This window comes from Cyprinus carpio, chromosome B20 (genome assembly GCF_018340385.1).
Source record: "Cyprinus carpio isolate SPL01 chromosome B20, ASM1834038v1, whole genome shotgun sequence".
In the NCBI taxonomy this organism is placed as follows: domain Eukaryota; kingdom Metazoa; phylum Chordata; class Actinopteri; order Cypriniformes; family Cyprinidae; genus Cyprinus; species Cyprinus carpio.
Window position 1 is genome coordinate 3519341 of NC_056616.1, and position 11961 is coordinate 3531301.

Genomic DNA, 11961 nt, shown 5'->3' on the forward strand with positions numbered 1-11961 from the left:
ATCACATCACACAATGCAAATATTCAGCTGCCTCATTTACATAATTCGATTTGGAAATCATCATACATTGTAATTATAGAACTATTTTTCGAAAGCTTGTGTATTTTGAAATTGTTTTCAAGTAAGGATGTTAAGGAATTTAATGAATAAACAAACACTCATCATTACAGATATATTTCCTGTTTAGTTTCATAAACATCAGATCAGATTTAAAGCCTTGAAAGGCACTGGTTCAGCTTGAACTTCACCTTGATCACAAAGCATCTGGCAATGGCCACAGGATCATTGTCACACATGTCCAATGATTGAAGGAGCTCACTAAAAGTAAAGAAAAAGCATGTTTATGGACCACAAAACATTTACTGTAACTAATGATTATTAAAACACCACATGCGCTGCACACTTCTGTAAAGAAAAACAACCCCATTAAGGCCATTATAGCTTTAAGCTTGCAAAAGGCCTTGTGATAGAGAATTAACAGCACATGCAGTCTGCAAGTCAGTCATCCTGCTCTACCTGTGGTCAGTAAAAAAAATGAATGTCTCTTACCACTCTTTCTATGTCCATGGGTGTGATTAATAAAGCAATGCCTTGATGTAACACCTTAAATCTCTTTAATTGTATTAAAATAAAAATCACTTAAAAAATGAACATGAAAAAATACACTATTGCATAAAAGATTACATGTATAAATAATAATCACTATCCCTTTAAACCAAAACTTTTTTTTTTTTTTTTTGGTGATTTGAAATTTGAAATTGCAAACAACAAATAATTGAATGGCAATATTTTTAAAAGTAAGAATACTTGATTGCTAGATTCACTGTATTACCTTTCATTTGAACAGACAGCATTTGCTTTGCCACTGTTATAAGAAATCTGAATCTCCTGTCCATTAAGTGTAGTTCAGTCCATGTTTAAACGGATTTGAAAGCAAAACTCAGGGCTTAGATATCCACAGCAAACCCCACAGCATACAGAAGTCTACACTTTCTGTGTCATGCATTTGTGACATATCACAAGCAGAAATATGGCAATTATTCACTCACTTACTGTATGGTATTGAGGAGAAAAGTATCTCTCTGCAGTAAGACCAACACCTGACAACAGGTGAGCAGACAATGTTCAAAAACAATATACTGATGATTGGTTAGATGGGAAAAGGTGAAGAACCCTGTGTGTTCAAGGCTCCATAAAGCCTTTTTTATGGAACAGCATGAGAAAAAAAAAAAAAACTGTTAAAAGCTCTAATCTAGAGTCACAGCTTTAAGCCACCTATATGCTACTGATTACCTAACATTAACAGATATAAGTAGATTTTTGTCCACACAATTGTTCTTTATGATTTGTTAGGCAGAGGGACATTCTCATTCTAGTTTATGTACCAAATCACACAAAAAATAAAAGTGCACCTCTAAAGTTTTTAATGTCAGGTACAGCATGGCACTAACAACAGCAAGGTAATATGTTTGATTTTCAGAAAACAGACATACTGGCTAAATGAGTGGACTGCAATTGACTTTGAATTAAAACATCTAACAAATTTATATATTTGCAAATGTTATTTCAAATTTGAAAAATATTCATGAAAAATTAAAAAAATGGATAATTTATAAATTCTTAACATACTGTAAGCATAAGCTTATTCGGACAGTTTAGTAGTTTCTCTCTTTTCTTTTTCATATCATGTTAAAGCAGGGAGTGTGCTCGAACAAAAAGGACTCTTTGTACATGTGAGTATGAAGGCACATGCCTAGCAAATGTGACAAAGCTACAAAAATAGGTATCAACCCAGGGCTCTACAGTACCATTTCAGTCACATTCTGCAATTGAAAATTACTGTGCGACTGTAAAAATAAAAAAAATAAAAAAAATACTGTGTTCATTCACAAGTGAGCAGCTCATGATTTGTTGTGTTTTCAGTGTCTCATTAGCAGTGTCTCAGCTTGGTTCCAAGTAAAAGGTGCTTCACATGAACTCAATCTATGTAAGCACCATGAGATTTGGTTACTTATATGTAGGGTGACCATACGGGCCATTTTTATGGGACGCACCCTAGCCAGGATTTCTATATTGCCTAAAATATCCAGGTTTTGGCTGTTAGCACTGTGCAGATTAATCATTGTATGACATTATTTCACGAGAGCTATAGAGAGAAAAGCAGATGGCTCCTTATGCTTTCAAATCGCTCTTGCGGTACTTTGGTATCATACAATGATCGGTGTGCAGCTTCAAGTAAATGTTTAAGAATCACTTAGGCTACCTCTGGACAATTCATGATCAGGTAGATCTTGAACCGCACACTCATGCCAGAAAACTACTAACTACTTGACTTTTCGGAGATCATCTACTCTTCCCTGTGGATTACCTCTGACCTACTTTCTGCATGATCCGAATTTCTGAGTACTGAATTTTAGAATATTGAATCTGATGTTCCGAATTTCCTCTTCATCTTGAAAACTTTTAAGAAACCAGTTTTTAAAAACTGGATATTTGCTTTCTAAGATTTCAGAACAAAAAAAAATTGCTGTTTGAAAATATGTCTATAAAACTCTGCCATAAAAACTGTTAAATTTCAAATGTTTAATATTCAAGTAAAAAAAAAAAAAAAAAAAAAAAAAAAAAAAAAAAAAAAAAAAACATCAGATTCAGAACTATGTTAAATGCCACATAATATTCAGTTTTGTTAAATGACACTTGTCGATAATTAAAATTTACACACAAATTAAATTAGTTTTGTCATATTATAAGATCCATAGATTTCAGTCATTCCACCCACCCAAATTAATGAGTTGGTGACTCAATCGTTTAGTAGACCAAAAGACAAACATTTTGTGTGGACTTCATTCATCAATAAATACCTGTCAGGAACAGCTATTCATCATTCTTTCAATATTCTGTTAATTTTGTTTTATTATTATTTACTTCATTTAATCATCAGCATTTAGGTGACAACTGCAAAACAGTAAAAAAAAAAAAAAAATCATCCTTTGGTGTGGGCTCTAGTAAAACTGCTACAGTCATCTTTCAGCCTTTAGTCACCTTTGCTATTAAATAAGAAATTAAAATAACATTATAATGTCTTCAAATTAAGATTGTTATTTGTATAGAAAACCTATGCATTCCTGTGTCTGTACATGCATCAATAAATGACTGGTGCTGGTTGTAGTTTTGTTGGGCTGCAAAAACAAGCTAAAAATGATTGATTTCTTACCTGTTAAACTCATAAATGTCCTCTATGTTTCCAAACAGAGCACACACCTGTTCTGGCTTGATGGGAAGATCTCCTGTATCTATAATGTGAGCAAGGTAGTCCTGCAAAAAGAAAATCAATCTTAAATACTCGACTTGCATGAAACTGCAGATTTTTTAACAATTTTTTTTTTTTAAAGATTATCACAAAAGTTGCACACTATATTGGTAAGCATATCAATGTGCATTAGCCAATATTTGCATTTTTAACAGGTAATGACTGAAATGATGTCTTTTAAACTGAAACAGCACAAAAGTGCCAAACCAAAATCCATATTTTCTAAATATTTTTATATTTACTCTATCATTCCGTGTAAACTCAACCAGGTCCCCGACTCAAATTTTTGATTTTGCTAATATTTTTTTTCTGAATAAAGACAGACATGTATAGTAATGAAGGCAAAAATATTAAATGTCATGGATGAATATTTACTGATTAATCCACTATTTTGTAGAGAGTTTTACCTGAGATTCAGAGCTAAGGGGGTAAAAATGACTTCAGAGAGATGGCAGCATCATAATGTTATTTTTACATGGAGATCGGTAGGTCTGTTAGTAAAATCTGTTCACTTTAGCAATCTTTGTTGCATTACCAATGGTGACTATTAGAAAAAATGGGCAAACAGCACTTTTCAGTTGTTGTTTTTTTTTTTTCAAAGTTTGCATGCCTGTAAAGAAGTATAGAAGATATCTTAATGCCCTTTTAGATATTGGGTCTTAACAAACTTTCCTTTTGGCATCTTAATTTTTAAGGCCCTATATGGTTCGGTTCCAGAGATTTTGGGATTTTAACATGACTCCAGGAGTAAATTGTTAAAATGTACATATTTTTAGTGGTCAGAAACCAAATGTGTTTAAAGAGGAATGTCTGAAGAACAAATAATGTTGAAACTAGATTTGTAGCTTGTTTAATTCTGTCAAAACAACTGCATTGAACATACCTGTCTAAGTGCCATAACTATTCTTTTTCCAAAGTTTGCATGCCTATAACTCAAGGAAAAAATCGCAATATGATATTAGATTCTAGTTCTTAATCATTTTTTTTTTGAGTCTTCATTTTCAAGGCCCTATATCGTTCAGTCCCATTCTTTTAGTGGCTGAAAAGCAAACGTTGGTCATTTGTATACAGCTGATACCTGTTGTATTTAAAGCAGAATGTCTGAAGAATAAGTAATGTTGAAACTAGGTATGCATCTTGAGATTCAGAGCCAATGAACAAAAACTCAAATCTACTTAAAATCACTAATCTACTTAAAACCTCAATGACTGTGTGTAAACAAATCTCATATTGATTTGAAAATTGGTTCTAAACAATCAAGAGAATTTGTCAACTAATTTCACTACTTCAAATACAAAATAAACAAAAGCACCACCCACAAAATCCACAAAAAACACGAGAAATTAATTCAGTTACATCTTTATGACCCACCTCAGTTTACCACAAAAACTATTTATATCGAGCTCTGATCAGACAGCAGCACTATTTAAATATTGCTATATATGAGTATAGTGTCTGTCTATTTCTAATAAGGCCCGAGCGGCAACCTCGCGCTCTCTCTCGTGAAGCCAATAAGGAAGTGACTAAAACTGTAATTCATCGACTGGCCGCTTGAGGCTGGCTGCAAAAGGTAGTCAGTCCCATAGACTCCCCATGTTAAAATGCCCAACTTTACAGCAGAAAAAAACATGTTTACAGCCTGGTTCAAAAAATGATTTTGGTCTATATTGCTAATTTTGCCCTTCATGACAACTGTGAGGGGGGTGAATTTTTTTATAACTCATCCGTTTAAATTTTATTAAGCCTTAAAGTTCTGCATAATTAAGGGCGTGGCCACTTGAGTGACAGCTGGATTGCCGCTGCTGACAATGCCATCGCGCTAGGTGGGCGTGGCTTCAGCAACCAGCTCCCGCCTTTTTGCCCATTTTCGATTATCCGGGAGAGTCACGCGGTGACGCGCTGCCAAGATGGCGATGGCCCGCTCTGCACACTTTGAGCTTCAAAACCGCTATTGAGGAGTCTATGGGTGACGTCACGGACACTACGTCCATATTTTTTTACAGTCTATGATAAGGCCTTAATTCCTTCCCTTAATGGATTACATCATAAACACCTACCCCCACACCTTACAAAACCTGAAAAACCTCAATTCAACCTCCCTTAAAGGGTTACTCCTCCGCAAAATGAAAATTTTGTCATTAATCACTTACCCCCATGTCGTTCCAAACCTGTAAAATCTTTGTTTGTCTTCGGGAACAAAATTTAAGATATTTTGGATGAAAACAGGGAGGCTTGAGACTGTCCCATAGACTGCCAAGTAAATTACACTGTCAAGGTCCAGAAAAGTATGCAAGACATCTTCAGAATAGTCCATCTGCCATCAGTGATTCAACCGTAATGTTATGAAGCGATGAGAAAACTTTTTGTATGCGAAGAAAACAAATATAATGACTTTAACAATTCGTGTCCTCTGTGTCTCTCCACATCACTGTAGCGCTATTTTGCAGAATATCCACTGAACGCAGGCAGCGTATGCTCTTCTGTGTCAGCCACGCCACAAGGTTTTGTTTTCCGCATGTATTTACGTTTTGATTTGAACAAAAACAGTGCATCCCTGTGTCGCAGCTGACACAGAAGCGCGTAAGCTGTGTTCAGCAGATATTCTCCAAAATATTGTTTTAAGTGTGAAAATATAGCAGAAGTAGCACGAACATTCAAAAACAATGGACTTGTGATAAGGCTCCTGAAATAATCAGGTCTTCACTTCAAGTTTTCATTTAGTGATGAGTGAATTTTTGCCAAAAAAAAAAAAAATACTAGGAGAAATAACATGCAAGTGTCTCAGAGCCGGCAAAAGCTATGAAAAGAGTGACACTTTATCTCACAGAGTAAGACGCAGCCTGCAGAAGTGACATACATGCTTCTTGTCACCACTAGAACTACCTACTGTAGCCAAAGGCCCATGTTTACAAAATAGAAACTTCTGGGAATCCATACTCTGGTCTCAAGAGACCAAGTCAATCATTTTGGATCCAAAAGCATCCAAAATGTTCTGGTGTTACTAGTGGAGGAGTACAGTGAGAAGTGCTTTGTACCCACAGTGACTTTCAGTGGTAGTTAAGCTTTTATGTAGGGATGAATGAGTGCTGAAGGTGTGATTGAGTTGTGCTTTATCAATGCTGGCATGAATTCACACACTACTGTGTGATGTAATACAAAAACTTGCAACAGAAGATGCTACCCTTCCCTCATTCCCTTAAAGCTGCAGTCGGTAACTTTTGGGGCTTGCGTCTGGCGGAAGAACATTGTAGCCGGAGCTACTTCTCTCTGTTTACATCTATGGCGAGTCACACAGGTACTGTGCTACTCTGCAGCGTTGCCGACCCCGACCAGACTAAAATAGTCTGAATATAAACACTTATTATAGGCGTACCATAGTGATTCAGGATAAGACAAAAACACGGTTTGGAAAATGGATTCATGATGTACTCGCTCATTACATATATTTTTTACATTTTCAACACAAAACAACACTGTGGCACAGCCCTGCGCTGATTGGACCAGAAGAGCCGGGAGCGGTGGATTTTGTTTATATTGGAGAGAAGTAGCTCCGGCTACTATGTTCTTCCGCCAGACGCAAGCCCCAAAAGTTACCAACTGCAGCTTTAACACTCTTAACACTCTTGAGCAGCATAAAAAGATCAAAAATACACAATAAAAACAAAACTCCCCATTAAAGACCAGAGCATTTAAAGGGTTACTCCACTGCAAAATGAAAATTTGGTCATTATTCACTTACCCCCATGTCGTTCCAAACCCGTAAAAGCTTAGTCCGTCTTCAGAACACAATTTAAGATATTTTGGATGAAAACCGGGAGGCTTGAGACTATCTTCATGTACAAAAAGTATTCTCGTCGCTTCATAACGTTAAGGTTGAATCACTGATGGCAGATGGACTATTCTGACGATGCTTTTCATACTTTCCTGGACATTGACAGTGTTACTTACTTGGCAGTCTATGGGACAGTTTTCCTCCCTGTCTTCATCCAAAATATCTTAAAAATTGCTTCCGAATATTAACGAACACAATACGGGTTTGGAACGACATGGGGGTAAGTGAATAATAACAAAATTTTAAATAAAGGATGTATTATAACTGCTAGGAGGTCGTCCAGGAGTTAAACAGGACAGATGTGAAAATTTGTCATGAACTTATACACTCAGTGCCAAGAAGGGTCAGAGCAATATACTTTAGGTTCTGGAGGACATACTAAGTATTAGAATATTATACATTTTCTGAATTAAATCTCGGGTGTACTCATTTCTGCAATCTTTAATTTAAACAAAATCGGCTAATTTACTTATCTTATAAAAAATATTGGCACATATTTTGTTGCTTTTAAGTATATGTTTAATATGTTTCCATATGTTTGCCATCTTTCCATGAATTATATTAGTGATCATTAAGAAAATACATATTTTATATTTATTCAGAGGGGGTGTAATCATTTATGCTGTGCACTGTATGTGTTGGGCGGAACTATCAAAATAGGGGCGAGACCCTTTTTGGGGTAGGGGCATATTTGTTTTGGTGATTTGAAATATCACCTTTGACTACCACAAATCATTTTATCCCACCTTTAATGCTTCTAAATTTGGTAACATTAGTTCCACTTTTTAGTCTTTATTTACAGATGTACACACACACACACACACACACACACACACACACATTAAAGTATTTTAATGTAAATTCAATTAATCTGAATTATTTATTACTATTACAGTGTCATTAGAAATAATCAGCAGTTTTTATTTTTGCCATAATCATTCAGCCCCAACTGCAAATAAATCCAAGAATCCAAATGTGGACAGACTCTTCAGGACTGTGTGTTCTCAGGGCTGTATTATGTATTTATCCATTAATTTTCTCAAACAAATGGTAATTATCTGATAAAGTGCACAGTCTTTTGAATAAATAATGAAATTGTGATGCATGTTCTTTTAAATGCAACTTTAAATGCAAAATGTAAATAAATAAATAAATAAATAAATAAATAAAAAAAAAAAAAAATATATATATTATATATATATATATATATATATATATATATATATATATATATATATATATATATATATATATATATATATATATATATATATATATATATATATATATATACACACACCTTATGACTGTTTGTAATCTGACTTCAAGCTGTGTGACATTGTGTTATACTTGGAGGACTCAACTGGCACAATCCAATTGACAAACCTGGTGTTACATAACATGATAATCCCAGGGCACTGGATGTCTCACTGCTAAGTCATAATACGCAGTTCCTACACTTCAGAAACATTCAATATATAATGAAAAACAGGTATTCAAATAGTGAATACAGAAGTAGGAGAATGAAACATGATGTATGAGCCGTGATATGACCAATCTGATGGGTTTAACTACACACACTCCTTGATTGCAGCGCACTGAACTGACCTCCTAATGTAGTAATCAGCTTAAGTTGAGATGTAACAGAAGTATCAGCTGATCTTTATTTCTGTATTGTGTTGCGTAGGGACTTGGTTCTGTCCATCAGTTGCTGATTGGATAGAGGTGGATCTAAATGCAAACTTGTAGTTGATTGTAGGTAAGGAGCCATGGTTCAAGAAGACTAAATGATTATGGAAGTCTGTACATCACCAGAGAGAAGTTGTTAAAAGAAGATCAAGTTATGCTATTTTTAATTAAAAGTTATGGTGAAGACAAATTTTTGGATGAAAAAATTCACATTGAGATCACCAACATTTAGAAAATTTCCATTTCATGCATTTATTTTTAATTTAGTAGCCTGTTTTGTCCCTCAGGTGTCTTCCTGTCAGTCATTTTGAGCATTCAGGTTTACTGACATGCTTTTGGAGGACGAGACTTTGAAGAGAATCTGCTTCTGTGGCTAAGCCTGGTGGACGCTAGCGAAATGGTTTAATGGTTGATGGTGTTTCTGTCTAGTACCTGGATTAACAGATCTAGAGAACAGTTTCTGGCTGTACTGAGAAGACCCTTGTTTTTAGATCTAGCATTAGGTCTGTGAAATAAACTGTCACCCAAAATGATGTTCAGATTTACAATAAATGAGAATTAACTTGTCACCTACGTTTACAATTTAGTAGATAAAGCACAGCTTGCCGATTAATGTTTTTAATCATCTCTACTGACTCTACTTGATATAATTTCACATGCAATAAGATTCAATGTCTTGAACTTTTCTTAAATTTTAAAGAAGTTCCAGAAATGTGCCTTCTTTCCAAAAAGTATTTTGTCGTAAGTCCATCATAGCTGATCTGTGACTTTTTGAACAGTGTTCACTACCACAACATTCCCTGCTGCGAATCCATTACTAGGGCTGACTACACTAGGGGCACAAACAGCTTTTTTAACTCTGAGTTGGGTTTCATTTCATGAAGTGTAGAAATTCATCATGTCAAGATTTCCATGGAATAATTTCCAAAGACTTAACACGAAGTAATTTAAAGAAATGGTTTGCAAAATACAAAATTCTGTTATAATTTACTCACAGATGAAGATATTCTTTCTAATTTGTCAATTTATTGTCCAAGCAACCAAAACTTTCACACATTGAAAAGTACAAAATCACATTGTAAAAGTAATCCATATGAATAAAGGGGTTTAATCCAAGTTTTATGAAAAGACATGATTTATTTTAGGCTTTTATTTATGTATAAACATTGTTTGACACACATAAATAAAGCTCATCAAATATGGTACACACAGAAGCTCAATTGTGCTTGCTTCACATATGAGAACCAATGAGGTTAGCTCTCACATGTGAAGCAAGCATAGTTGAGCTTCCAAGTTTACTGTCTTTTCATTCTTTTGATGTGTGAAAGTTTTGGTTGTGTTGTGTGGACTTCATGCGTTTGCCTGCCCATTCAGTTTTATTAGTTAATCGTAAAATAACTTGGCTTGCTGTTCTTGATGAAGACTCAAACCTGAAGCTCAGCTTTAGCTCCGACTTCAGCCTCTGCGTCGTAGGCTACACATCAGTTTTATTTATACTTCTGTGCAGTTGTCTGTGTCGACATGTAATTACACATGTGGACCACTAGTAGTGTCCAAAGGAATGTTGCTGGTGTAACCCACATTATCAAAGCAAAAGCCGAAGAAGAAGCAGCTTGTTGTGTATGCTATCAAAAAAACAATATCAGCAGTGATGGCGGAAAATAGACTCAAATTGTTCGTATATCTTTATTTTCACTGTAGCTATGTTGCAAGCAGAAATGCAAGGAAATGTGACGCTGTCGCAGATCTTTTTTTTTGGGACTTGAAGGAGGGGTTCTAGCATACAAATCACAGTGCATGCACTCTGCGTAGAACTGATGTTTTGTAACATTTTTGGAGATTTGCATTTTAGGCTACATCGTAGGCTACAAATGCTACACACAGCATACAATGTACCTGTGGCGTAGGTTCGATGTAGAAGCATAAATCAGTCTTTTGGCTCCTCCTGAACTTACGTTTGGAACTTCATTTAATGAATGGACAAAAATATGACATTAAAATATTAATATTAAAATAAAAATAACTTCATTTGTGCATTTGGAATGACAAGAGGCTGAGTAAATTATGATTATTATACCTAACATACTCTTATAAGAAAAGAGCGTATACAAATGTGGGCTGTCAATTAAAAAAAAAAAGAAAGAAAAAAAAGAAAAGAAAGGATTTCATCAAGCCTCCTGACCCATAACCTGTTAATAAGGAGCCATTCACACATGATATGTTATTGAATTTGAAAAATAATTGAAACTGAATGGAACTAAAAGCAGGGTCTCAAAGCATATATGTAGTTTTTTTTTAATTCACAGTTTAAAACTTAACACAGCACTAATGGTGTGCGACACTGAAAAACATCAAGACACAAAAAACAGCCCAAAACATCTATGGGGTCATGGGGTCAGCATTTTATGGCATGTGTTAAACACTAGCTTGTAAGCAACAAAAGAGAGTATAAATAAAGTATTTCATTTACAGGTGCATCTAAAAAAAAAATTGAATATCGTGAAAAAGTTCATTTTTTTGTAACTTATTTCAAAAAGTTAATCTTTTATATTTTCTAGATTCATTACACGTAAAGGAAAACATTTCAAAAGTTTTTTTTTGTTTTAATTTTGATGATTACAGCTTACAGCACATGAAAGTCAAAAATCCAGTATCTCAAAATATTATTATACTTACATTTGAGTTTAATTAATTGACCATCCTAGCGGTATAAATTCCAGGTATCTCTTGATTTTGAAACCACAATAATAGGGAAGACTGTTGACTTGGCAATGGTCCAGAAGACAATCATTGACACCCTCCACAATAAAGGGTAAGTCACAGAAGGTCATTACTGAAAGGGGTGGCTGTTCACAGAGTGCTGTATCAAAGCATATTAAATGCAAAGTTGACTGGAAGGAAAGGGTGCACAAGCAACAGGGATGACCACAAGCTTCAGAATGCTGTCAAGCGAAGCCGATTTAAACACTTGGGAGAGCTTCAAAACGAGTGGACTGAAGCTGGAGTCAGTGTATCAAGAGTCACCACGCTCAGATGTCTTCAGGAAAAGGGCTACCAAGCCACTTCTGAAACAGAAACAACGTCAGAAGCATCTCACCTGGGCTAAGTAGAAAAAGAACTGGACTCTTGC

At 35.0% G+C, this 11961-nt stretch overlaps 1 protein-coding gene across 6 annotated transcripts in view; it reads right to left on the bottom strand.

The window, feature by feature from the left end:
* LOC109094345 (pleckstrin homology domain-containing family G member 3) overlaps window positions 1-11961 on the bottom strand; it is a 55646-nt gene that overhangs the window by 12393 nt on the left and 31292 nt on the right. For 5 of the 6 annotated variants that reach the window (XM_042746291.1, XM_042746292.1, XM_042746290.1 and 2 more), the window contains 2 exons: window positions 3215-3315; window positions 249-318 (listed from right to left, as the gene is read on the bottom strand). In XM_042746291.1, coding sequence (XP_042602225.1) covers window positions 249-318; window positions 3215-3315 — 171 coding nt within the window. Of the gene's footprint in view, window positions 1-248; window positions 319-1053; window positions 2569-3214; window positions 3316-11961 lie in introns of those variants that run through there. The other variant, XM_042746295.1, reaches the window with a different exon arrangement.